Source organism: Zingiber officinale, chromosome 10A, assembly GCF_018446385.1.
Source record: "Zingiber officinale cultivar Zhangliang chromosome 10A, Zo_v1.1, whole genome shotgun sequence".
Lineage (NCBI taxonomy): Eukaryota > Viridiplantae > Streptophyta > Magnoliopsida > Zingiberales > Zingiberaceae > Zingiber > Zingiber officinale.
The window spans coordinates 378,532-406,146 of NC_056004.1; the positions used below are offsets into that span (position 1 = coordinate 378,532).

General features: G+C 39.8%; 3 protein-coding genes and 1 long non-coding RNA gene across 4 annotated transcripts; 1 reads left to right on the forward strand and 3 right to left on the reverse strand.

Moving 5' to 3' along the window:
* Positions 1 to 10,725: 10,725 nt before the first annotated feature.
* On the reverse strand, positions 10,726 to 15,761 carry LOC122026214 (plastidial pyruvate kinase 2-like). The gene is made up of 12 exons (XM_042584871.1): positions 15,293 to 15,761; positions 14,652 to 14,939; positions 14,200 to 14,365; positions 13,742 to 13,876; positions 13,522 to 13,632; positions 13,314 to 13,402; positions 12,474 to 12,536; positions 12,082 to 12,257; positions 11,663 to 11,765; positions 11,416 to 11,564; positions 11,208 to 11,316; positions 10,726 to 11,096 (listed from the first exon to the last, which is right to left on the reverse strand). Exons 1-12 carry the CDS (start codon positions 15,536 to 15,538, stop codon positions 10,989 to 10,991), a joined length of 1,743 nt encoding a protein of 580 aa, XP_042440805.1. The 5' UTR covers positions 15,539 to 15,761; the 3' UTR covers positions 10,726 to 10,988.
* A 476-nt stretch (positions 15,762 to 16,237) lies between these two features.
* On the reverse strand, positions 16,238 to 19,750 carry LOC122026215 (probable protein ABIL1). The gene is made up of 9 exons (XM_042584872.1): positions 19,490 to 19,750; positions 18,919 to 19,001; positions 18,444 to 18,594; positions 18,271 to 18,373; positions 18,095 to 18,187; positions 17,922 to 18,006; positions 17,777 to 17,829; positions 17,590 to 17,684; positions 16,238 to 16,643 (listed from the first exon to the last, which is right to left on the reverse strand). The coding sequence occupies exons 1-9, from the start codon at positions 19,574 to 19,576 to the stop codon at positions 16,479 to 16,481; spliced, it is 915 nt and encodes a 304-aa protein (XP_042440806.1). The 5' UTR covers positions 19,577 to 19,750; the 3' UTR covers positions 16,238 to 16,478.
* Positions 19,751 to 24,406: 4,656 nt separating this feature from the next.
* LOC122027659 lies at positions 24,407 to 25,243 on the reverse strand. Its single transcript, XR_006124488.1, has 2 exons — positions 24,922 to 25,243; positions 24,407 to 24,843 (listed from the first exon to the last, which is right to left on the reverse strand). It is a non-coding gene; the product is annotated as an uncharacterized LOC122027659 (long non-coding RNA).
* A 420-nt stretch (positions 25,244 to 25,663) lies between these two features.
* LOC122027658 (probable membrane-associated kinase regulator 2) lies at positions 25,664 to 27,369 on the forward strand. Its single transcript, XM_042586652.1, has 2 exons — positions 25,664 to 27,056; positions 27,139 to 27,369. Exons 1-2 carry the CDS (start codon positions 26,030 to 26,032, stop codon positions 27,234 to 27,236), a joined length of 1,125 nt encoding a protein of 374 aa, XP_042442586.1. The 5' UTR covers positions 25,664 to 26,029; the 3' UTR covers positions 27,237 to 27,369.
* The last annotated feature ends 246 nt before the right edge of the window (positions 27,370 to 27,615 follow it).

Genomic DNA, 27,615 nt, shown 5'->3' on the forward strand with positions numbered 1-27,615 from the left:
AATTAGGTCCAAAATCAAATGCAATATTGAGATATGATGCTAATGTGAGATTAAACTATGAATAAACCAATAAAAACATGCATTATGATTCAAAATACTATAGCCAAAATCATGGTTATCATCGAGCGATCGAGTATATCAATGTCGAAGAGGCATAGTCCACCCGGAAGAAGGAAGTTACCATGCTTGCATCGCCCTCAGCTCCTGAGCGCCGAGCGCCACCATCTCTTCCACATATCGGATCTTGGACGGGTCCTCAGCTTCCTCATTAAGAATCGCGGCCCCACGTCGTACAATACGTGGAGGCATAGCGGGCAAGGTATACCGAGCCCACTAGTCGGATATCCACGATACCCGAGACTGTTACAATCTGGGGAATCGCCAGGTAAACAACCAAGGATTTCGCCGGTGCTCACCATCGTTATTACCAATAGTCGAATGTGTTGGAGTGTATATTAAAAGTCTAACTTTTGTAAACATTTATTTTTAAAATAAAAGAATCACATTGGTCAATATCTACATTTATTTATTAAATGTAATTGTTCAATTAATTTATATAGTAGATAACATGGAGTGTGGTGTCACACTCAGAAGATCATGTTGTCGGTTCTTTATAAATTATAAATAGTTGCTCACGACTAAGATGGAAAGGAACAAACCATCGGAATAGTCGTAGTGTAATTAAATATTAGTTTATCTTGACTTTATCTTGACTAATAAATTACACTGATACACTTTAAGTGTATTGAGTAGGACCATTTAGGTCAGTTCTTTTTTTACTGACTTAGTAAAGAACTATACCTTAGTTATTATGGAAGTGTGTGCTCTTAATCCTAATATAATAACAAGCACATATATTTAATATTTATTTCTTTGACTTATCAGAGGATGAGATTTAGCTCGATAAATCAATATACCCAATAAGTTGGGAAATGATATTACTTATAGTGTGTGTTGTTGATTATAGAAGGAATTTGTGTCCTAGTTATCTAGGTTGAGAATGTCCCCAAGAGGAGCTCATAAGGATTGTCATGTTAAACCCTGCAGGTGGATTTAGTCCGACATGACAATGAAGTTGAGTGGTACTACTCTTGGAGCGAGATATTAATTAAGTTAGTTGTCAGTAACTTACTTAATTAGTGGACATTTGTAATCATAAACACAGGGAGACTAACACACTCATGATGAGAAGGAGCCCATAATGTAATTTGGGATTGATGCGGTAGTGCGATAATAACTCTCTAGTGGAATGATTTATTATCGATGAATTTGAGTTGTGTGTTCGGGACGAACACGGGATACTCAAGCTCATCGGAAGGCCAAAACCAATTTCTCCTCTAGGTCCCTATCGTAGCCTCATTATAGTCTTAAGTCCATCCAAATGTAAGGCTCTTCTTGGTGCCCAAGAAGTGGGTCGGTCCAATGCTTGGTGACCAAGCAAGAGCCGACCACATCCTCTTCTATAGGGGCCGACCCTTTGCTTGGTGACCAAGCATGAAGGGGCCGACCACAATATTCAAACAAGGAGGGTTGTTTTTGAATGTTTAAAATCTTCTCTTTGTAGAAAACTATAAGTTTTAAAAGAGATTTTAATTTTAAAAACTTTCCTTATTTGAATTTGGCCACATGTTTTAATAGAGAATTTTAAAAGTTTTAAAACTTTCCTTTTTTAACCATCCCATCCTCATGGTTTAAGAAAAAAAAAAGGAAGATAAGTTTTAAAATTAAAATTTTCTATCATCATGTTAAAAAAGGAAATTTTATAAGAGAAATTTTAAATTTTAAAACATGGTTTTAATTTTTTAAAACTTTCCTTTTTTAACTCTAGGAAAGAGAGCTTGTAAAATTTTATAAGAGATTTTTCTTCTTATAAAATTTTATAAAAAATTATTTTTCCTTTCCTAAATATGGTGGTCGACCACCTTACTTGGTGCCCAAACAAGGGGCCGACCAAACTCAATCCTAAACCAAATAGGATTGATCACAACCATTGATTTGGTGATTGATTCAATCAAGAGGAAAGAAAAGGAAAAATTAAAAGGGAAAAAAAAAACTCTTGGATGATTTTATTTTTTGTAAAAAGTTTTTCCTTATTTACCTTGGGCAAGTAATATAAAAGAAGGGGTGAGGGGGGCTTCATGAGACACAATTCTTATTCTCTTGCTTGGAGATCATCAAGTGGTCGGCCCCCTCTCTCCCTTCTCTTTTCCCTTTTACTCTCTTCTCCTTGGTGGTGGTGGTGGCCGGATTTTAGAAGACGAGGAGGAAGCTTTTGGGTGGTGTTCATCTTGGAGGATCGTCACCCACACGATGTCTAAGGCGAGGCGAGGAATACGGCAGAAGATCTCGAGGTCATTAGCTTAAAAAGAGAAGGTATAACTAGTAATTTTCTTCCGCATCATACTAGTTATTTTCTTTATAAGAATTCTAAATACAAGAGGCAATTAGATTTAGTTTTTCGAAATAGTTTTTCGAGTTTGTGTTTTCTTCTTTTTCGAATTTGTGATTTGATTGTTCTTTTTGGTTAACCTAGAGTTATTTAAGGAAATAAATATTAGCTTTCCTTAAAAGGCTTTGCCTAGACGGTGGTGGTTGCTCCCATATCCAAGAAGATCATGTGCCTCGCCATGCAGTCCTGGAAGCTAATTTTGGAAATTAATATTTATGGAATCAATAACTTAGGTGGATTTGAATCAATAGTGTTAAGTTCCGTTTGCGATTCAAATCTAAACCATTAAGAACAGATAAGTTAAATTTGGAATTAATGATGTTAAGTTTTGTCTGTGATTCCTAATTTAACTTCTAAAGAACACAATAGGTTATTTAAGGAAAGATTCGACACTTGTACAAAATTTTTGTACAGTGGAACCGGTACGTTTTCCTAGGACTAACCAACAGAATGGACCGCCACAAAGAGATTTCCAAAGCATTGAACGGATCAAAGAATGCCCCAACTACAAGGAGATCGAGCACAGGCTCCCGGTTGGGTCCAACAGGAGCATCCCCTTGACGAGGCAAGAGGAGAACCGCAATAATACCGCTCGGATAGATATTGGCATGATCGCTGGAGGCTCAACCAGCGGAGATTCTACCCGAGTGAGAAAGTCACATGACCATCGACTGGAGATCCACATGGTTAGCTGCAGTTAGGAGCAAGCTCAAGGACCTGAAATAAGTTTTGGGCCTAAAGATTATGAGAGGGTCAAAGTACCCCATAACGATGCTTTAATAATTAAGACAGTTATAGTCAATTATAACATTTATCACACCTTTGTCAATACATAAAGATTAGGAGAAGGTCGAAGTACCCCATAACGATGCTTTAATAATTAAGATAGTTATAGTCAATTATAACATTTATCACCCCTTTATTGATATAGGTAGCTCGGTAAATATCATCTTTAAACAGGCGTCTGAGCAGCTGCAAATCGACGAAGGCAAGCTCCAGCGGTCCAACTGCTCGGCCAAATAAAATTGGCTATATCTTTGAAGGAGGAGTCCCTAATAAGAATACGTGAATTAACCTTTATAGTGGTAGACCGACCCTAAATGAATTCTGAGCAGTCGTATCAACCTTCTACTAGAAAATAAAGTTCCCCATAGACAACTAGATTAGGGAAGCTAAAGGAGATCAACTGGTAGTATGCATGTGCTACGTCGACATTATCAAGACAGCGACTAGTGCTACTCGGAAGATTCTTCGGATGGAGGTCAACACCATTCGGAAAGCACCCCCGACACTCATTTATGAAGAAAAAGAGGAGGTGCAAATTTAGTTAGGCCACCCGGAGGCTACCACCCAGATAGCTACTGACCTGGTTCCAGAACTCAAAGAAGAGCTCATTGCGTGCCTAACACGTAATAATGATGTCTTTGTTTGGGAGCCTAAGGAAATCACGGGCGTCTCATATGTTGGAGCAATCTGAGTACCCTAGGTTTTGATATTTTGACAAAGGTTTAAGTTATGTTTATTGTTGTATTTGATATGCATTGTGAGCGTACAGGATACAGGTACAACAAGGAAGTCCAACTGTGATTTTGACAAAGGAGAAAAGTCCAAGGATGAGTCTTGACAGTGTAAGTCCAAGCATGTAGTCTTGGCAACGTAAGTCCAAGTGTGACTTGGCAATGGATGAAGTCCCAGAGGTGAGGAGTTTCTTGGCAAAGGAAGACCCGATAATATGGACAAGACTGAATGAAGCTCCAGAAGGCAAGACGTGAAGGATGGGGAGACATCCGAGAGACGTGAGGCTGATGGAGGAGGTTAGAAGGCTAGGTCTAGGTTAGTCGGGCAAAGACGAGTGCTGAGTGATTGTACTCATGCGAAATTCTATGTATTTAGGATTTACCGTGACAGTACTGTAGCGACACTGGCAGTCGACTGGTACACTGTAGTAGTCGACTGGTAGCCGACCGTTGGGTAACGGTCGGCTTCACTTAAAGGACTAGTTGATTGGTGGATACACCAGTCAACTGGTAGTGAGAAAGCATCTTAGTGTTTTCTCTCGAGCTCTATTTAATAGAGATCGGGGTGCTTGGGCATGGTTGACGAAATTAGTGGTGGTTAACCCTAATTAGAGTCTCTAAGTGCCCAAGTGATCTAGCATGCTTGTACGAGGTTGTGGCGAGGTTTCTCCACCCACAAGGAGCAACGTGAGTTAGTCGGAAGTTCTTCGGGGATTCATCCATCGACAGATCGGGATCGTCCACCTTACGGACAGCCGTGGAGTAGGAGCTTTATCTCCGAACCACGTTAAATCAACGTGTTAGGTTTGCTTTCTATTATTAGTATTTGTTTTTGTATTCTGTCGTGGGTACTAACCATTGTAGGAAGCGACGATTTGGGTGAGACGCTATTCACCCCCTAGCGGCGTCAAAGTCCCAACATCATATACGACCATGGAGCATATACTCTATGTCTATCCAGATGTCCAACCAGTCAAGCAAAGAAAGTTGGATTTCGAAGCTGAGCAGAATAAAATAATCCAAGCGGAGGTGGACAAACTACTAGAGGACGGTTATATTCGGGAGGTATAATTTCTGAGCTGGTTAGCGAACATAGTTTTAGTTTCCGAGCTAGGAAATAAATGGAGTGTTTGCATCGACTTTAGAGACCTCAATAAGATATACCCCCAAGGACTTCTACCCCCTATCTCGCATCGACCAAGTGGTGGATTCACCTCTGGATGTGAACTGATATGCATGTTTGACGCATATCAGGGATATCATCAAGTCCCACTCGCTAAGGAGGACAAAAGAAGGTTAGCTTTCTAACTACTGAAGATACTTACTATTATAATGTTATGTCGTTCAAACTGAAGAATGCAGACACAACTTACCAATGGTTCATGAACAAAATGTTCCAGAAGTAGATCAGGCGGAATATGGTGTTTTTTTGTAGATGATATCCTTATCAAATCTCTTCAAGCAACAAATCTTAGTGCTAATTAACATCGAAGAGACCTAGCTAAACATTAAGGCAATATGGGTTGAAGCTTAATCATAGCAAATGTCTGTTCGGAGTAAAAAACGGGCGTTTTCTAGGCTATATAGCCACCGAGTGAGAAATAGAGCTGAATCCCGACAAGGTGTGTGCTATCCAAGATAAGGCTCCCCCGTGCAACATGAAGGAAACACAAAGGTTAATGAGCGGATTATAGCGTTATCTCGTTTCATATCAAGATCGGTCGACAGGAGTTTACCTTTCTTCAAGATTCTCCACCGAGCAATTAAATTTTAATGGGATGCAAATTACGACAAGACATTCGAGAAGTTGAAGAATTATTTGTCCGCCTTGCCTATAATTGCTAAGCTAATAATGGGTGAATCTTTATGAGTTTACTTGTCTGTAAAATGTCACGGGTAAAGGAGTCTTTATTACCCAGAATATATTACATTACAATTTTAAAATTGCACCAAATAAAATAATCTTATTACATTACATGAGTTAGTTGATTATCTCTCATCAAACATAGCCCTTTTGATTATATTAAAACCTATGTATGAATCTACATGCCAAATTTATCCTTAATAGAAAAAATTGCTGGATCAATTGCAATCTGACTTAAGCATGTGCTCGGTGCTATATTGCTATTGCTAGCTGTCTGTTAATCAAACTCAGTTTGCGTATGCCCCAGCCATGGTGGAATCTTATTGCACCCACAAATACGGTCTTAATTTTCTCCCACCGCGCGCACCAGAACCAAGATCCATGATAATTCATGATAAACTTAATTATTAAAGGACCAATACTGATATATATGAACTCATCTAGCTAGCTAATTACATGTCATGCACGAACAGAATCTAAATTTTTATAACATAAAGTTAATCACCGGCGGATCGAGAAGACGTATACGTACGTACGTACACCTGCCTGTGTTTAATTTTTTGTTAAACTTCCGGGATGCTTTCGAGCGCCGGTATCCAGCATCCTTCCCGCCGGCCGCCTCTTCCGCCGCCCGCCGATTGAAATCCGCGGCGGAGCACGGTCTCCAGCACCCTGATCTCGTCTGCGCTGCCGCCGCCGTTGGATATCAACGACAGTAACCGGGCTGCCTCCGCCTTCGTCACCACCAATTTCACTGATCTTACCGTCTCGCTGTCCATCTTCCTATTCCTCTCCTGATCTTCTCCTTCATCACGACGACTAGGCTTGAAAGACTTCTCCTCCTCCTCGCTCGTGCATGCGATGCTAGCGCTCTTGGCCAAGCAGTTCCCCATTCGAGATGGATCGATAAATCACACAAATTAATTAAGAGTAGTGTGTTGAACTATACATGAATATATCGATCGGTGGAATTTACAAGGCACGGCGAGTCATTTTATAGGAGTACGATTGCATTCTCTGATTCACGTGCAGGCTTTGACGATCGAGGCAAATTATACTTGTCCCTAGCCTTCTGATATATAATTAATTAATTAATTGATAGGTCGGATTAAGAAAACTAATTAACTAGCTAATCTATGCATCTAATGCGAAATACTTAATTAATTACATGACGAAATTTCAAAGTGGCCTACAGAATCACATATAATATTCACATTAGTTATTAGCCGAAATTAAGGCAAAGCAAATTAATTACTATAAATAACCAAACTGTCGTCGTTAATTAACATTCACGGATGTGCGAAAGGTAAGAGAGTACTGCAAATCAGCAAATGCAACTTGCTACGCGTCAGTTGCAGTGATCAGAATTAACGAGGAGGAGTCGAGAGACCAAAACGTAACCAACTCGTCTTCTCTTGTGTTGTGGTGCATTAATTAGTTTTGGACCTTTCGAAATATAGTTATGAACGGGCATGACACGTCGCTGAAATTTGTAGCGTCTGTGGACTATTTAAATTTCCACGGTGAAGTAACATGGCATGGCATGCTTCCGTTGCTGCTGCAATTAATTCCTGACGTTTTATCTATGCTCGATCCGCTCCCTGACAAAAATTTTAAAACAAGAAAAATATTTATATTTATATACACGGAAAGTTGGGATGTGACGTTCATATTGATCTAATGTGGATTTCGTGTAGACATATAATACAAATTACATTAGTATCGAGTCAGAAAGGGATCCTCGGTGTTGGTCTTCTGACGATTAAATCAGTCACCGACGATGAAGTGGAAAGCAGAGCAACAAAAAGATTACTGTAACACAAACAGTGAATATCGTATACCTTCGTCGATGCTTAGACCTCCCCTTTCTATAGAGTTTCGGTAGCACGTGTACACACATCCCAAGGCGAGTAAACTTTTAAAAGCTTTTCCTGAAAAAATTTATCAGTAAAATGTTTCTGACATAGTACCTTAATAGACCAAGCATATATCTGAAGTAACAGTGAAACCTTTCGCCGTATAATCTTTTGGCAGCATATGTCCGGTGTCGGCAACACTGGCCGGAATTCTGTCGCCCTGGTACCTCGTCTGGTCAGCCAAAACTGCGCTGTTCTTCAGTGTTTGTTCGACCGAAGCTCCACTTTGTCATTACCGAAGCATCTGCCAGGTCGAGTGGAATAGCTGCTCGGCCGAAGCTTGCTGAACTCGGCATACCTCAAACTCTATTGTCTGACCGAGTGGGGTAGCCGCTTGACTTGACTTCTGCATTGTCTCCCTTAAACGTCATTTGATTGCTTCCCGTGTCGAAGACGACGGCAGGTCGAAGCCTTCTTCCCGATTGGAACATACTTCACTCGATCAACCGATGTCGACCTCTACCGTGGTACCAGAATGGGCCCTTCAACATTACCGCATTATATATAAATCGCACATGATCTGCCATTGCCAGCATGTGACACTTATTTAGCCAAATAATTCACAGTAAAATTAAATTGGCAAAATCAACCTGAGCCAACTCTCGATATAGACGGACTTCTTAGTCGAGCTATTTACTTACATGTATAATATCGAGGTCTAATTGATAATTTTGACATTTTACAGAAATTTGATATGAACAAACTCATCAGATATAAATTAAGTCAATGAATTAATTGTTGATATATGCGACTTTAATTACGTTCACTTTCATTAAATAGGTTAGCAGACTGGACAAGTGTTTGGCTTTTGTGTATCTGCTATTAATGACCATGATTTAGTTAGGTGCCGATATGTCCGAGGAGAATATGCATCCACCTCAACATTCATTTAGACCATTTAATCTTTGATCATTTTTCATTACTTATACACATGGTTTAGTTGGTTATTACAGTGGAGATAAATGATTGGATTTAATTTCGATAAAGTTGAGGAAAAATACCTTCCCAGTAGTTAACTGTAGCTTCTCGATTTACCTCCTTATAATGATCGTATGAGATCATTGGGACGGCGAATTTCATCTTTTTTGTGTTGGACATTAATGAGAGTTTACTCATTCCTCTTCCTCTATTATCTACAATTAGAGCATAGGTTACCACTTCTTCTCCTATATATTTGTCCAAGGAAATAAAAAAAAAGAGGCAGACAAATCAAAAGGTTGGTTCGTCTAGTTGCAAGAGAAGAGATTTGGTTTGGGGATCTTGTGAGAAGATTCTTCATTGTAATCTTCTTGATAATGGCGGGTGCAAGTTCTCCATCCCATTCCAATTCATGACTGTAAGAATTTGTTTGGCACAAGTTATTTCTTATATTAGTTCGGATCCTCTGTCTCCATTTCTCTCTGTCCTCGTGTCCTACTGTCAATCGGATGGACCAGATTACATCTCAAGGATGCCTTACACATCACCAGGATATTATACACATCTTAAAGATGCCATGATGCATTGAAATATAATCTGGTCCGTCCGATCGACAGTGAAACACGGGGACAAAGAGAAATGGGGACAGAAAATCCGAACTATTCTTATATATAGCTACATTTTGTGCTCCAATTTTTCAATACTTAGTTTCAATTTATATATACTTCATTCGAATTATCCAATTTGTTTAGAAAATTTAGGTCATTTTTGTTTGAGATTAACTAATGGGACAGAAAAAAAAAATAATATATGAATTTTAATTCCAAATTTTACATTATGCAAATATATTATTTACTCAATATTTAACTAGTCATTATCCAATATTAGTCATCCTTGTCCCTAATTAATGAGAGCGTTTTACTGTATCAAGATTCTAGTAATAAAATGTATTACCTCCGGGGTTATAGTATAGTGATAGATTATTTAAGTTATGGTCTAGATATCCATAATTCGATTTTCATATACGACATATTTACACAAATTTTTATAGTCATGGAGACTATTGATTTTAGAACTATTACGTTATTCATTACTTTTGTATTGATATGATCTTGATAAGTATTTTCATCTATTTGTTGATTATTTTTATATTTATGTGGTGCAATCATTTTTGAAAGGTTAGCATTTGTCATTGGCATTCTTAGCTGAGCACATATTTCTTGGATCTTTTTTTTTTATTCGGGAGGTGTGTCACTCGTATTTGTAGTCGGATCACGGTCGTGACCCGACCGCAAATGATTGTGATTCCTTCCTGGGTTCACTGTCCCCACTAGGTTATAGTTTTTGTTCGGCCGCCCGAAGACCTCCGGTGGTGGATAAATGACCAGGTTATTGGGCGTCAAGCGAGGGTGTCCTCCGAACGACCTTCGACCGTCCGCTCCGAACAAAAACTATAACCTGATGAGGACGATGAACCTAAGAAGGAATCATAATCATTTACGGTTGGATCACGACCATGATCCGATCATAAATACACATGACACATCTCCTAGATCAAAAAAATAGTTCAAAAGATCCTGCCTCTTCTTAGCTATCCCTTTACTCTTACAAACTATATACATGAGCAACCAACTAGCTTTCACAATTAATCAATTTTAATTTTATTTCACATTTAACTTCAATTTTTTTAATGGAAATTAATATACACACTATAACTCTAAGTACAAAATTAAACATACTATTTAAGATGATTAAAAACATTTTTTTGACGCTAATAATTTACAATTTATAAACTATCACGTTCCATTCTGTGACATTTCCATTTCCAAAGCATAAATCGCTTTGTAAACCATCTTATACTTTGCAAACCACAAATTTATTAGGTTTACAACACCTTAACTAAATCATTTCAAATCACAAGGTAACCAAAAAAACCTCTTATCTTACTGCGCTTTAGTGGAGAAAAATCATAGCCAAAGATATCAGCCGATTAGACCCTACAATGAGAAAACTTATATCCGGGAAAAAAAAAGGCGAGAAAAATCTTAGCCAAGAGCAAAATAAATCTGAAACATCTTTTAGTAAAATAAAATTATATCAAACATTTCGCATTCCTTTTGGCGCATAACAGAAGTGATGCACAGATTGAGACAATAATTCAACACAATCAAAATAAATGGGAAAAACTGGAACAAACAGCAGAAGTTCAATGATGCTTGTACTACTATTTAAGACATAATAACCTCTAGCAAATGGAGTTCGGGTTTCGTGTATGCAAGCTTCTTAACTGCTGACAATGCTTGATAAGGTTTTAGCGCATACAACTAAACCTTTCGGACCTGGATGTTGTGTGTGGTTTGCGACCTCCAAATGGGTTTCCGGCCACTCTGAACAAGAGCTACTTGCTCGCCTTCCTTAACCATGCCAAGTTTCTGGATCATTTTCAAAAAGATAATTTATTGAGACTACTGCATGAGCTCTTTAAGGAGTTGATTTATCTTAAAGAAGCAAAAGAGGGGGGAAAAAAGGATGGGCGTGGTTACCTGCAACATTGACAACGCCTCGGCAAATGTTGTGTCAGCATCATCTGAAAATTGCATATACAAGGGACACACTCCTTGGTACAAAGCCAATCTTTGCCTCACTCGTTCGCTGCACATAAACAGCATTAAGGATAAAGTACTTTAATACAATATGAAGTAGTGAGGTATTGCTGGCAGAGAACTAAAACGTAGAGGAAGAGGAACATACTCATCAGTGAAAGCAAATATAGTGCCAGAGGGACGATAATGGCTGAGTAGGATTGCCATGAAACCGGATCTGGTGAAGACAACAATTGATGTGCCAAGAGTGTTTGACATCATGGTTGCATGGAAAGCAAACATTTCACTCGTGTGACTCTACAAATTTAATCAGAAAAATATTAAACTTGGTGTTACTTGGACAGAAAATAGAAGCAATAGGTATAAGCCATATGATGAAAACATATGATTGTTACCTTGAATGCCTGACCAAGATTAGCTGGTGCTTCTCCACCGTTCAGAGTTGCTTCAGTCCTCAGAGCCACAGTGTGCATGACCTTAACAGCTTTAAGTGGGTATCTGATGAGCAAAACGGTTATTCTCAATCAAGTAAAAATAATAATAATAATCATAGCAAAGACATGCAATATTCTGATTATTATGTATCTAAAAATTTCATAAAATATGTGAATTTACACATATACGAGTGATACACCCCTAGTCTATTTGAGAGAACAATCTTACTAAGATCTTACTTTTCAAAGAAATTATTTTCGCATAGGTGGAACAACATAAAGTTGTAGAAGAACAAAGACAACAGAAAGATAGAAAGGATGCACTTAAAAAAGAGGAAAGAACGGCATAACTGTAAGCATGCAGAAGGAGAATTTCTTACTTCCCATGAGCAGTTTCTCCGGAAAGCATTATTGCATCAGAACCCTCACGGACTGCAATGGCAATGTCTGAGACCTCAGCACGTGTTGGTGTTGGATGAACAATCATGCTTTCAAGCATGTTTGTTGCTACAATAACAGCTTTTCCCATGCTCCGGCAAATTCTTATAATCTCTTCCTGCACAAATAAGAATTCAACACAAACACATAGATATCTCTTGGATTCAAAAAGAAAAAGAACAATATTTGTCTCCATTCATTCAATAGAATGATCAAATCATATAAAGCACAGTAGGTGCAAACAGATGCAGCAGTGCGTTGTAGAATAATACAAAGTAAACATCAAATGGACATTTTTTGTTATGGATTTTATTCTTTAACGGACAACCAGTACCTGCAACAGAGGAACTTCTTCTATAGGTAGTTCAGCTCCAAGGTCTCCCCTAGCTACCATAGCCTACAAAATGTACAATAAAATCAAATTTGTCTACTAAGAAAAACGTCAAATGCTTTGGAAAAAAAAAACTAGTAAAGCACCATCTATAATTAGAAGCAATTGGAACAATCTTGACAAAAAAGTGACTTGCCATCAATTAGGTAGTGAAAATAAAAGAAAATTCCAAAGCACACTGCAGAATGATGCACTATACATGTTATGACTTTATAAATAGCATTCAAGAAATTAGAGAGACATTGTATATGACATCCTCTTTTGTCCCTGAAACCTTTTAACATTACTAAAATATACTGAACTCCATTGATTCTTTAAGCTATTCTATGATTTTAGACATTCCTTCGAATGAAAAGACTTCACTAAAGTGCATGGTATCCCATATATGTACGTGAGTTAAGATCCATGTTAACTGATAAACTCTGTAGAAGCTATATACGATCAGCTCTAATAAAGGAAGACAAACCAGAAAATTTAGTTTCTCATGAAACTTCAGATTGACAGAAAAAGTCAAGAGCTACATGTATCTGTTATACATTCTAATTTGCTCAGAATTGCTTGCACCAGCTGAAGATGGATATAAAGTTTAGGTTTTAACCATACAAGACAACATAAGATTGCTCAGTACAGAATATCCCAGCAAAGCATGACAAACTTTAAAGCATGGAACAAATATCCAACATATAATTCCTTGCCAGCATTAATCATATCTTAATCTCCAAGAATATAGATAAGTACTGAGTTAACAAGCCATCTTTTCTTTATGATATTTCAGGTACTTACCCCATCAGATGCAGAAATTATGGAGTGCAAATTTGGAATTGAATCGGCACTTTCAATTTTGACTGTAACATGTATATCTGCATTACAACCTAACAAAATAAATCGGGGCGTTAGCTTTCAACAGATAAATCAATGCACCAACTGGGAGTTACTTTAAGGTAATTTAAAATATTTTAATAAAATGTAGATTTTACTCCTGAACACCTACTTTTCAGATAATCCTTTAGTTCGTGGACAACTTTGGCATCTTTAACAAAAGAAACTGCATAGAAATCCACTTTGTTCTCGACTCCAAATTTGATATCATCCCAATCCTTTTCTATAAGATATGAAGAGAAAGTTATTATTCCGAACACAATATTAATGTACCTAGACAATGATCTCTTGCTTAATCTGAATAGAAAACAAGCATAACTGCACTAACTTACCTGTGATGGATGGCAAGGTTGCACTCTTTCCTCTAACATTTAGATGCCTCCTGGACTTGAGTTCACCTCCATCAATTACTTCACACTTAACGGAATCCTCAGTTTTTGACTTCACCTTTAGGGACATCATTCCACCTGAATAAACCCGGGTTGACTGAGTGATTGCCCAATGACAGGCATACCAAAAACTGAAAATGAAAATTAATATGCAAGACTACCACTTTCATTATGTAACACACAGTTTCTTTTTCTTTAGTTTCTTGTATTTAGCTTAAAATTGTATTATACTGGAGAGTGTGTATGTCATTGATTATGACAACTCATTGGCAGTACCCTATGCTCAAACTGATGCATTGTATTTGTATCTCAAAATAGTATTTGGCAAAAAAAAAACATATTTGCTTACCATCAATATCTCAAAAGACTATTTGACAAAAAAAAGGGGCTTATTTGCTTACCATCTACAAGAAGCATGTCACCATCTTCTACATCGTTGACGAAATCATCATAGTTCACACTAACACAGGTCTCTGAGCCAACTCCTCTTTTTATTGTGAAAGTGAATTCTTGTCCAGCAACCAAATTAATTGGCTGAGGTAAGTCACCACTCCTAACCTCTGGGCCCTGAGAAAGAATATGCATGAAAAAGATACAACATCAGACATTATGTTGCCAAAGAGATTTGATAATGAAATAAACATTCCAGTTAAATATTAAGAGCACTCTACTACATCTGTAGTCAACTGTCAAATAGCAAATCCTTACTAATATATTCTCGCTTGCCTATAAGAACAGGAAATTGACAAACACAGAATAAAGAAACGCCTTTTTACTTAAGTCTCTAACCTTTAAAGTGCCCTCAACAATACAAACTGATAGAAGCAGGTAACAGGTGTGAGAAGATACCCACCTTTGTATCTAGCATAATTGCAATTACATTGTCCTTATTTTGTTCGTTGTACTCTTTCACAAGATCAATGACTTTCTGATGAGATGCATGGTCTCCGTGAGACATGTTCAGCCGTGCAACATTCATGCCAGCCTCAGCCAGCTTCCATATCATCTCCCTTGTGTTGGTCGAAGGGCCAATGGTACAGACTATCTTCGTTTTGCGCATCTTACTCGGTTTAGACAAGAAACCACCTGAAACATCACCTACTTGCTGAATGCTCTTCAGATGCTGATACTGTTCATCTTCCTGAAATAAAAATCTCTAATTTCATTACATTTTTAACAGCAACTCTAAATTCCAAAGGTGAAAAAAACAATGTTTTAATGAATCAAACCGTTTCATCAATCTTTCCTCTCTCAAATCTACTCAATTCGAAAACCGAAACTAATATACACATTTTTAACATTTCAAAGGTGGATGATGCACAGAATAAGATAGCAAAATAGCTTTTTATACCACAAGATAAGCAAATAATACACTCATTAAGAAAAGTAGAGCAATAAATACCGCCCAAAATAAGCACATTCCAACAAACCTACAAAAGAAAGAAGGGGGAAAATTTGGCGTCCGCAATTTAGAGTGTAAAGGAAAAAAAATACCTTTGATACGTCATCCGGGGACACAGGAAGGACACCGGAATCAGGACGAGACAGCGGCCTGGCCACGGCAACCACGACCGAGCGGCGACAACCGCTCATCCGCCCACTCCGTTCCTCCTCGTGACGGCAGAACCGAGCGGGGATGCTCGACGGCTTGAGCTCGCGGGCTCGACGGATCCCGGATCGGACTTCCGGGAGCGAAACGCGCGAGCTCTGGATGGATCTCGTCGCCACCACCTGCGCCATGGCTCCTACGTCCAGGATCACTGCAAAAGGAGCTTTCGCGGCACCGGACAGCGAGATCCTCTTCGTTGCTGTGGGTCGCCGCCAAAGGTGAGATGGGATTTAAAAACCAGCATCAAACTTAGGTTGTATCGGTTTGCCGAGCTGCCCCTCTTTCCCTTTTTCTCGGACTCTTCAAGCCCGAAGCGCTCTCTCGTCGCATTCAGTCGCGCAACCACCTGCAACTAATCGAACCACGCCACGTGCGACATCAAAAAACTTTGCTGTCCATGCGCTCGCAGAAGCCTGCGTTAAAATTGAGTAAGAATCGCTCGCGTTGACACGTAATTACCGAAACGACGCTGGCCGGCGGAGTGTCCGATGGACCGGCGGAGAAACCGAGAAAGAGATGCCGTTGCTTGATACCCGTAGTCGTAGGTGCTCGTTAACACGGTTTACTTACCGAGTTTTGTACTTGCCTCGTGAATGCCATCAGGAAGGTGGGCCCTGCACAGCTAAATGGCTGTTGCGCGGGATCAGTGGAACGGAGTTAGAGAGCGTTTCGCCTACGCCGTTGGCAATCTGTCTCATACGGCACCGGCGGGCCCGAACAAGGACGGTGATCCAACCGCATTCTGACGTAAATCGTGCGCGGTCCCTTTGTTCATACAGAATAGTCAGACTAGCTGAGTTTATCATGAAAGGCTAATTTCAGCGTAATCCTAAATAAATCACCACGAGGTCTGACCAGTTTTTTGTTTATCATAAATGACTAAGGAACAAAGACTGTTGAACAAAACAGATCCTCTGAAACGATGCAGACTTACAAATGAGGAAGCAATCGCAGAGATTCCCATTGACAGACAGATACACTTATCAGTAACCCAACAAACTAGATGCTCACTGGCTTTCAGGACACAACTGCGCCAACCATGGAAGTGGGGCAACTTGTTAGCAGACGCCATTAAGAGACTGGAACTCTTTTGGGCTTGACGTTCTTGTTTCTAGGAAAGAATGCTGAAAATATGCTCTTGCTACGAGGTGCATGGTTGATATCTTGTCGTACAGACTTGTCGAACAGCTTGAATCCTGATAAAGTTGTTGTGGCCACCATTTCATCCTGCTTCCACTAAGAACACATTGAATATAGGATTAGATTTAGTTTGCACCAAATGAAAGACAGGTTAGAATAAATGAGAATCAAAGTTGAAAAGCTCTCATTTTCTTTTGCCTTTTATTTTTTGACAAACCACTACACAGCTTTGGCTATCATGATCATAGGAATTATATCTTCGTGTATAGCTAGGAAATATTGGGGACTCAGAAATTAAGGATCTCTATCACAAGTATATCCTTAACGCACATGTTAAAACATTACATGCCTATATTTACATTAGCACCGAGATTAGAAGCATCATATTTTTGTGACTTAGGTACATGAATGGTGCAAGTAATCAATCTTCTGAGATACATGGTCAAGGACAAGAAAGATGAAGCAAGAAAAAAAAGAGAAAAAAAATTTAACTAAGAATTGGATACCTAGACTATAAAAGAAAAAGAAAAAGAGAGTAAAATTCCAGAGAAAAAACTCGTTTACTTTTGAATAAATTTGTCAAAGTGTGGAGATGAAAATGACTTTTGTGTATGTTGGGACAGCCTCAAGGAATGAAAGAGCATTTTGGTAATAACAGATGCTGCCAAGTCAGATAATTGGTTGCACACACACACTTTTGTCTTCAGCCATAATATTCAAAAAGGTGATGCATATTACAAAAGTTTGCCATTCATATACTCTCACGAGCTATGTTTTATGGAAGTAATTCAAGAATTAATAGAAAAAAGCATGACAAAAATGTTTGCAAATTGAACAAATAATGAAATTAAATGACATTATATAGTTTTTTGTTCAGTGGAGTATGAATATCGCCTTAATTTCAATGAATGGAGGATTAATCATTTACTATTATTTACATTTAAAACAGTCAAACTTTTGAGCTAGAATAAAAAATTCAAGTTAAAGAAGTGCAGACTTATGCATCGTCTAGAATCTTTGATTTAATTTTTTAGAACCTAACCTTCACACTAGTTGGGTGAGTAGGAACAGCTGCAGCATCGTTTCCCCTGGCTGCCTGAAGATGACTTGATAAGGGCAGTGGTGCAGCATGCTCTTCTGAGATTTACAGAAACAGATAGTTGAATACACTTAAGTGAAAAATATCAAAAGAGAGCACATGAATATGAAGACATTCCAATGCAAGATACCTAAAGGATGGAAGGAATTCATGGTCACATTTTGAGCTCTAGAATTGTCAACCCTGTCAGAAGCAAGAGAAAAGGATTTGTTCATAGAATTCGATCAAATTAAAATTCTGCAAAGTAGAATTTGGAGAAGAGATCAATGGACTACAAAAATGATGTCCGGGACTCTCTGCTCGGTGCGGGGTTGTCATCCGAGCCAAGGTGCCAAGATAAAGTTTTAGGAGTAGGAATTCCTTATTGGCCAACCACAAAAAAAAGAAGTTTGAGATCCAGCATCAAGATGTTACAAGAACAAGACCAACATTTGCAAAAACTACATACCAGAAGATTGAGGAAGAGGCATTGATTGAACCTGACTCGAACTGTTATCTTTTTGTAAGTTTGAAATGCTCTCCAGCCGTTTATGGATGGGACCTAACTTAGCAATTAATGTGAAAGTATAACGTATAATTTTTTCACTGCTTCAAAAAAGAACAAAATTTCATTTTAAATCATACTCGGAAGTATGTAATGTTTTTTATGCCTCCTTGTTGTTGTTGAAGAAAATTGCTGCTGCCTAAATCCTTCTTTATCGGTGAATGTTTGGCACGTAAGTATTTGCTGAAAATTATTAAAAACGCATTAGTGAATAAAATAAACCAAATGCTGCTCCATTTTGTCAAACATTAACCTGAGATAGGCATGAAATCTTCAGTTCTACAGTTGAGATGTCAGATGATTGTTGCTCAGAAACCTCTGCTAATTTGTAAGCAACAGAACCAAGATGATCAATAGCATTGACAAGGGCTCGGATGGCGTACTCTTTCAGATTATCCAATACCCTGAAAATGTAAAGAACACATACCAAACAAGATAGCTGATAGTGAAATCTAGGTTGGGAATTCTCAAGTTTCCGGAATGACAGAATTGGCGTAAAGAAATTAGAAATATCCACCATATATTTCATACAAAAGAACTTCAGAATAGCTATATTTAGCCATCCAAAATATTAAATTAGTAGAACTGGACAAGACCGTATGAACTTCCTAGATGTTCAAAAATGTCAAAGAGAAAAAAAGTACATTTCATATAAATATATTCAAGGCAATAGTTGTAGCAAACTGAAAGAAAAACAATTAGTAACAATTGCAAGGAGATAAAATTACATCTGTTTCTGTTCACTGTGAAGGTAGGTTTTTTCGCAGTAGTCTGCAGCAGAATAAAGCTGAGGCCTCAAACTCTTGAGTTCCTAAGCATGATCGGAATCATATCAGGAAAAAAAACACCTACCAAAGAATTATCAACAACAGAAAAAAAAAATGTTGGTATAACCAAAAAATGGCTTGTGATGGTTGTTCCCCTCTCTATTGCATAGTAAACAAATTATCGTGGAACCAATCAAAATCGAGCAACTCAAAGATTAAAATAATCTAATGGAATAAAGCAGCGAAAACTCAGAATCACCAAGAAGCCCGCTTACGACAAGCAGGAAATAGAAACCGGATCAGAGAAGCAAATAACGAGCAATTAATTCAAGAAAAAAGGAAGGGAATGTATAACTTTTGGTAGACGGTATCGTAAACCCTAAAAGATATCGAATGAAACAACACGAAGAAGAGAAACCAGAGGCGAAGAAATCATACAGAAAAGCTACATATAGATAAAGCGTCCTATAAACAATAGAAGAACATATAGACAGCGGTATTGATTAGCAATGCGAGAAGCAGCGGAGTTCACCTGCAACGCCTGGACGAAGCCCTTGCTCCGCTCCAAGGAGACTTCGTCGAAGGTCATGGCCGTATTCTCCGGCCCAAACTGCTGCATCCTTTCCTTCCTCCACTCTCTTTACCGCTAAATCCCCGTCGCCGCTGCGATCCGGCGCCCAAACAGACACAGCAATGGTTTCGTAGTAAAAATGCGCTTTTTTATTTCCACTTCCCCTCGATAAATTGAGAAGGAAGAGAGAAGTTACGAGGCAGGCGCAGTACCGGGAAGCGTAGTTTTTGTTTCGGCTTTTATTTTATTTTATTTTTCTATTTAATTAATGCGTTGATGACGATGAGTTGGGCGATCGGCATTGATTAGACGGTGAGTGGACCCGATACGAATGCGGTCAGGTCTGATCCCATGATTGAGCTCCAAATTGAGCTGGATGAATCCAAATTAGAAAGAACTTTAAAATTACTTATTGCAATTAAGCAGGTATGTCACATGACACAAATGGTGTTTGTAGTATTCGATTGATTGCATAGATTATACCAGTACACATCGACAGTTAGGGCTGTAAATGAATCAAGCGTTCGTGAACAAGTTTGGTGTTCGGCTTGGTAAGAACTTATTTATGTTCGTTCAATATACATTAGATTAATTAAACAAACAAGCTTGAACAACTCATTAAGCTAAACAAACAAGCTTGAACACATATGTGTTCAGCTCGTTAACGTTCGTGAACAATGTTCATGAACAATATTATTAATAAAATTCTTTTCAATATGCTAAATAAATAATAAAATAAAATAAATAAATTTAAATTATCAATCTTAATAACCAATCAAACAATTAAAAGTTTCAAACAATCAAACAAGCTTGAATTGAGAGCTTGATAACATATAAACGAACCAAGCTAAAACCAAGCTCAAGCCAAGCTCGAACCAAGCTCAAGCCAAGCTCGAATTGAGAGCTTGATAACATCTAAACGAACCAAGCTCAAGCTCATAAAAAATAAACCAAGCCAAGCTTGAACACTCATTTCAAAAGCTTGGTTCATTTTAAGCTCGGCTCGGCTCGGCTCGGTTATCTTATCAAACAAGCTTGAACACCCCAAAGTTTGGCTCGACTCGACTTGTTTACAGCCCTATCGACAGTGGACCCAAATGCATGTGTCTGGACGTAAAAAAAAAAAAGTGATACGTTAAATAATGTGACGGACCGTTTTAAGATATTAATTTGCAGCTGCGAAATTGGTGGATCTTATTGATATACAAATATATTTTTTTTAAAAAAAAAAATAAATTGTTCTATCCAAATGCAATAAATAAATAAGTAATAAAGTAAAATAATTAATAATTGAAGTGGGGATGACTCGATAGTGGCCGTTCCTTCTTCTGTCGGCGTCGCCAGCGAAGATTGATCTCTTTCGTTTGGATTTGCTTGGGCTTACAGGTTTGCTTTCGATGCTCCTTTTGTTTTGCTAATTAATCAAGTTCAAACGGCGGTGTTATCGTATGGTTGAATAAATACAAATTGACTAAAAGTGGGATGAACACTGATGTGACGGTTTTTTTCCGTACCCATGTGAGTGGTCAAAAATCGATCTGTCAGTTAAAATTGAGATGGATCAAATATAATCCAAAAGGAATGAGACTGTCTTTGAATATGACTCAGGTTTAGTTGAACCGAATTCAGTATACTTATCGAAATATTTAAAATTGTTCAAGTGCAAGTTCGGTCTCGACGTATCTTCTGGTTCAATTTCAACGACTAACTTTGATTTTAGAGGATCAACTTCGACTCTGTTTCTATCACAGTCTTAGCCATTAACGTCCTTCGGACCTCAGCTCTTGACCCCATCTATCTAGCTCGTCCTATATTGCCAACATTTAATATGGCTCATCTCCAATTCCCAACACTATTTTTTTTACTTGACTTTAGTTGTCGACATTATCTCTGACTCAATTCCATATCTCAGCACCATTTATATGGCTCGACCTCAGTCACTGACATCTCCCCGACTCAGTCTCAAGTTTTGACAACTTCTAATTGGCTAGACCACAAGCGGATGAATCTCAGATTTCAACTTCATCTACTCTCAACATTTCTTCAAAATAATTTTATTTCCTCATCTCCTCATCCTCAAATATAGTCTACACCTCACGAGGCTTGCTTAAAGCACGTGAAAGGTAGGCGCTGATACTATCCATTGCTTAGTCTCGGGTTTCAACTTCATTTACCATCAAGGTCACTCCAAACTAATTTTAATTTTTCATTCGTCGTCCTCAGATCCAATCTACACCGCACGAGCCTTGCTTAAAGCACGTGAAAGGCTATGCAACCTCCTCACCATTAAAATCATTCCTCTGTAAAAATTTAAAGGCACGTAGCGCTATAAGAATACAGAGATAATTACTAGGTTGTTCTCCTAACTCTTTTAAGGATGTGGTGTTTTGTGAATGGAAAAGCAACAATTAATGGCTGCTAGATCCAGTCTCCTCACTGGTTAACAAGAGGACGATGGTGAAAGAATATGCAACGCCCAGCCTATCGTTCTTCTAAAAATTCTAAAGAATGTCAATATAAAGGATCCCCATTTTTTAAATCCTACGCTAGGTTTTCTCCTTCTTCTCCATTTACTTCTCACATATTATTTTAAATAAATCCTAACTTGAGTATCGGAGTGGTCTACTGAGACTCCTCAACGTCAGTCTAATCCTTTGTTGAAGTGTGCTTCAAAATTTCTTCATCATTTTTATTGGCAATCTTTGGGAATACGTGAGTGAGTTGGATGTTTATTGATGGGTGACTTGATTCTCCATGGTATTTAGTCGGAACAAACACTCATCTCAATAAATTAAATTTACAGATAATGAAAAAAAAACCTAAAAGAAGAAAAAAATGGAAATAATAATAATTCTCTGCGCTCAGCGGTGTCTTCAGTGAGCGAGGCAGCAGATTCTTATGGGAAAAACAAATAGCGATATGAAGAAGATAGCAGCCGTCTGTGAGTACAACCATCAGACACTCTCAATTCTGAAAAGTGAAATGAGACCCAGTCCAGACCAAATCCATACATAATGGGCTCTACTGCAATGGCTGAGCCCGGCCCATTAAAGCTCCTTGACGCATGTGCCCAGCTTCCTGTGCCTATCGTTCGCTCTCTTCCTCCTCCGCCGCCGCCTCCCCATGCTCCCGCCACAACTCCTACCTAGGAAGCCTCCTCCTCGCCGATTGCTCCACTTGGTCGACGCCCTTATCAAGGGATACCTCAAGCACCGGAATCCTACTGCGGTCATGGACGTAAACCTACAGACGGTGTCGCTGCCTCTGGTGCAGTACCAGCCCGAAGGATTCTCGGTTCACTTTCGTTACTACACAAGGCGTTCTGAAGCGGAAACCTCCTTATTGCAGTAAGACACAAGGTGTTCGATGAAATGTTTGTCCTATACGTGTTTGCTTTGAATGCCATGACTTAATTGCTCATGGGATTGTTTGTTCAACGAGGCCATAAATTTGTTGAAATCCATGATTCATAGCCACGGAACTCTCCCTAATGAAGCTGCCCTGCTTGTTGCTGTTATTCTTCTGCCATCAGTCATCACGCCCTCGCAATCATGCTTGGTTTTGTGTCAAACTTGCTTGCATCGGTTGTTCTAATTGAAAGACAGATGAAACGCAACTGCTTGGCTATAGCACGTTTATGTTTTAACAGGATCATCAGTGATGGATGGTCGTTGACCATTTAGTGCAACTACCTCTCATTTTAGTGGGGAAGCATCTGCATTGGCTTTGACAAATACAGTTTAAAATATTTTATTGGATCAAACTTTTCTTAGGGATATGAATTCCAGTTACTACCTGATTCTTTAAAAATAAAAAATAATGGAGCCAGTTTGTGTTAATTTGTAATTCATAGAAAGAAATACAGAAAGGTGGCCAATCAACGTAAGGTTTATTAGGTCTACTCATAACTCTTGCAAAAATCACTTCTCGCTTTTATTTCTTCCTTATTCAATCATGAGATCTTTGTCTGTTTATATTGGCAAGATACTTCGGCTAATTTTGTTAATTTGGCAGATACCGGGCAGCACCTACAAAGCTACACTGCTAGTTCAACCTTTGCTTCCTGCGTGGATATTCAATCATGAGAATTGCTGCTTTCTGCTTCTGTGCAATCCCTTTCCAGGAATTGTAGGCTGAAGTTCAGCCAAAAATTTTGTGCAACAAGTCCTCTTTGAACCATGCCTGATTAATATGGATTGCTACACTTGTGGGTCCAATATTTGAAAACAGATCTTGGCCTACCTAACCCACATTGGTTTGTGCATTGAAATGGTCCAAATGCTCAAGCTTGAATCGGACTGGCGATCCTGACCTTTGCCTGGCTTCCCAGTGACAAGCACCACATTGTGGGACCTTCATTTGCAGGTTTGCAGTGGGGAATTTTTCCTCTCTTTTTTCCTACGAAGCAGCAGCTTTTGATTAGATTTTGAAGTCAGGAATGGTTGCTGAGAATTATGCAGCAGTAATTTTCAATTTCCAATCATGCCAACTTTTGAATTGTATCCCCTGTTAAATTCCAATAACAGGACAGAACTAATCTGTAGACCCATCAGAATATTGTATGCTATGTGAAGGCCAAGGTTTTTGACTGGAAAAAAGGTCGAGAATAACAAATGTACCGTGCAAGTTTAACATGTGTGGTTCACCTTAAATTTAGGAATCTACTTCTACTTCAGCACCATGATATGCAGAGACTCAGTCATGGGCAAAGTTATCACAAGAGCGTTGGGGACTCGTTCGACTATCACTTTCTTGGATGGCAACAGATAGATGGTATTATGTTTTTGGACTTTAATGTTGCTTCTTATTTAGGGGCATATCATGTGCCTTTGACCTTGATTTGTCAAGTTGTTCGAGCAATTCACTATGCATTCCACCATGTTTGGTTAAGTTATGCCTCAATGTTACACGTATCATTTGATGGAACGGAGGCTGTCTTATGAGGAGCAGAGATGTCTATTATGAAGGAAATACCTCTGGTCCACAAGGGACAAAACATGTGTTGGATAATTTACAAGTTATGAGATTTTGAAAAGAAAGGGTCTCTGAATTTGGAAAACAAATGTCACAACTCCCTTGTTGGCTCAATGCAGCCAAATCTACACCTAATACTCTTCCAGAAAGTGGGGTGAAGCCTAACATCGTGCCTCACGATAGCTGCAATTAACTAAACAAATCTGGTCGCCGTGAGAATTTAACTTGACAGTGCGGCGACGGTTACATTGGGCCATCCAGAAATGCAGATAAGAGCAGGCAAGACGGGTCAATCATCAACGGCGCTGCTTCCTACCAACTTGGACGAGTCATATGAACTCCTAAAACAGTTGGAAGCGTCCCCAGCAATTAGTTGGAGTAAGAAAAGGATCATTTGCTTGCTCTCTAATTATTCTCACTAGATTCACTTGGACTGCCATCAGATAGCATCGAGTTCATAATCCTGGAATTGGAGGATAGTGTGATGATAGCACCTGCTGTTTCCCTGCCACAGTTGCTTCTCCCATCATATCAAATCTGCATAAAAAAGAAAAAAAAAAGAACAAAGGGGAAAGCAAGAAAGAAAATAAAGCTGCAAAGTTAGCCCACCCCACTCCATGGCTTTGCAGAGGCTTCAGGCTAATCTCCACTTTGGGGAAGCTTCGTGCAGCACATGCCTCGCACCCAAGTCGCCAGTCATCTCCAAAAAGAACCCCTTTCTCCTCTTCTTTACGTCGTCTTTTGCTCAAATTTACTTCGAACCTGTTAAAAAGATGATTTCATTTCTCGTGTTACAATTTTATTTATTTATTTATTTATTTATCCAACTGTCCTGCAATCCATTGCCTTATATGGACGATGTGCTTCAGAAATACGAGCACTATCCAACGCTTTTTCCTGTGTTGATTTTGCTTCTGATCGAGACCAAGAGATTTTTGCACATCTTTATGGAGACTTTTTTTTTTTTTAAGTACTCTCGGATAAATGCTCCATTTATTTTAAAATATATATTTTTAAAGGAAGTTTTTTTCTTAAATATTTATATTTTTAGTAATACGAGAAGGAAAAAAAATAATTTTTATGGAAATGCTTTCCTTAAAAAGTGTTGATTTTTCCAGGAAGGCAAATGAACGGCAGATACGGTGGCCGCGTGATGCGTGCCAGCTTAGATTATGTAGATTTTTTCCGGTCGTAGGACACTGCAAAAGTCAAAGGAAAGGAAGTCAGGCGCGAGCCAGGAGCCAATCAGGTTCTCCCTCTCCCTCTTTGAGCGAATCCGAATTCGAATCCGAATCCAGTTCATGACGAGACTACTACTACTACTGTCTACTACCACTCTCATATCTGTCACCTACTACGACTGCTCTGCTCTGCTGTTGCAGAGCCGCGCCCGAGCGCGCTCACGGCACCATGACCACGCTCCTGTTGCGTGGCCTCCATTAAGTTGAGCCTTTTGCTCTTTCTTCGTCTTGTTCCCTCCACAACTCTCCTAAAGCCTTCAAAGCGAGTAGCCAGCCATTGACGGCCATGGAGCTCCTCAGACTCCTCGCACAAGCTAAACATGGGGGTGGTGCCTTTCCCCTTTCTTCCAAGCCCGCCTCCATCTTCAGCTCCAGCGTCTCCACCACCGCTGACTTCGACGGCGACGGAGACAGCGAGGACGACGGCCCTTTCTTCGACCTCGAGTTCACCTTGCCGTTGCTGGAGGAAGAGCAACATGTTCCAGAGAAGAAGCAACGGCAACAGTGCTCTGACGCGGAGTCGGATGAGGAGGCCGACGAGTTCGAGCTGGCCATGTCGCCTGAGGCCGCAAGGCGCGGTCTTGAAGGCGGAGGAAGCCTTCGCAGCGTGGCTTCCTTCTCCGACGACCTCTTCTTTAAAGGCCGCCTCCCGCTCGAGCCGGCTTCTCTCAGCGACTTTGCCGCGTCGGAGCCGAGGTCGTCGAGGCCTCAAATTCACGCCTTTCTTAAATCTGCCATCAAATTTCGCCCCTTCAAGCTGGGATTTCGCCGGAAATCGAATTCGAGCGCGCCGCTGGCGATCACCGCCGACAAGCAGTTCGTGAAGCAGGAAAAAGAGGAGGCGCCTCACTTCACCAGGGACAGCAGCTCCCGAAGCTCCTGCAGCAGCAGCTCCGACGCAAGGGGGCTCTCCAAGGACGTGCTCCAGCGCTACATCAGCAAGATCAAGCCGCTCTACCTTCGGATGTCGAAACGGTACGGCGAGAAGCTACGTTTCTCCGGGCCGCTGGGGCCCAGTGGCGCCGGTAAGGTGCGGCCGGCCGGGGAGGCCGGCGAGGCTAGCGGCGGAGAACACCCGAAGGATCAACCTACGGCATCGAGTGATTCCAAGGGATCGTCGAAGGCTCAAGATGCGAGCATCCCGGCAGGACTGAGGGTGGTTTGCCGACGGCTGAGGAAGAGCCGGTCAGCGTCAGCCGCCGTCTCGTTGCCCTTGCCGTCGCTGGCGTCCGGGCGGCGCGACGACTCGCTCCTGGAGCAGCAAGACGGTATCCAAAGCGCCATTGCCCACTGCAAGCGCTCCTTCAACAGAGGTACGGAAATCATCATCCTCGAGCTCGAATCATCACTCGGCTTCCTGTTAAATATTCAAACCGGTGCCATCCCGTTGTGCAGGTTCCGAGTCGCCGTTGACTCGGTCAAGAAGTGATCCCGGCGACGGCAGATCAGTAGAATCTAGCAGCAGAAGCAGCTGCTGCAGCAACGTCGTATGACCATCGTCTGTTCGACATTTTTTATTAGAACAGATGCAGAAATTTAAAATGCTTGACGTGTTTGTCAGTGGTTCACGAGAGAAACCCTGTTCTTTCCCTCGATAAATTTCCATGTGATGTTCATAACCAGTAAGATTCAGGTGTCTGTTCGATTACACAAACTCGTTTTTGTCTTGTGTGCGATCTAACGATCCGTTGTTTCAATCGATACAAAAAGAAAAACTCGAAGCAAAGCACTACATCGAGGTCACGTCTGGGAATGGACTGGGAATGAATGATGGCAAAGAGGAAGAGGACAACAAGGGGAGAAGACAAAGGTCTGAGTGATTCCAGTTGTTGGAAACAGTGTCATCCTTTCTCATATTTAAGTGGCTGGCGC

Bases quoted from the DNA above. Each gene is read 5' to 3' on its own strand.
- LOC122027658 (XM_042586652.1), top strand. From the start codon at position 26,030: ATGGAGCTCCTCAGACTCCTCGCACAAGCTAAACATGGGGGTGGTGCC. The intron at 27,057-27,138 runs GTACGGAAATCA...CCCGTTGTGCAG, and splicing joins CAAGCGCTCCTTCAACAGAG to GTTCCGAGTCGCCGTTGACT.
- LOC122026214 (XM_042584871.1), bottom strand. From the start codon at position 15,538: ATGGCGCAGGTGGTGGCGACGAGATCCATCCAGAGCTCGCGCGTTTCG. The intron at 13,403-13,521 runs GTAGGTGTTCAG...TTATTTTGTTAG, and splicing joins ACTAAAGGATTATCTGAAAA to GTTGTAATGCAGATATACAT. The intron at 11,565-11,662 runs GTAACAATCATA...TTAAATTTGTAG, and splicing joins ATCTTGGTCAGGCATTCAAG to AGTCACACGAGTGAAATGTT.
- LOC122026215 (XM_042584872.1), bottom strand. From the start codon at position 19,576: ATGCAGCAGTTTGGGCCGGAGAATACGGCCATGACCTTCGACGAAGTC. The intron at 17,830-17,921 runs GTAGTCCATTGA...TGCTTCTGACAG, and splicing joins GAGTCCCGGACATCATTTTT to GGTTGACAATTCTAGAGCTC. The intron at 17,685-17,776 runs GTATCTTGCATT...TGTAAATCTCAG, and splicing joins GAATTCCTTCCATCCTTTAG to AAGAGCATGCTGCACCACTG.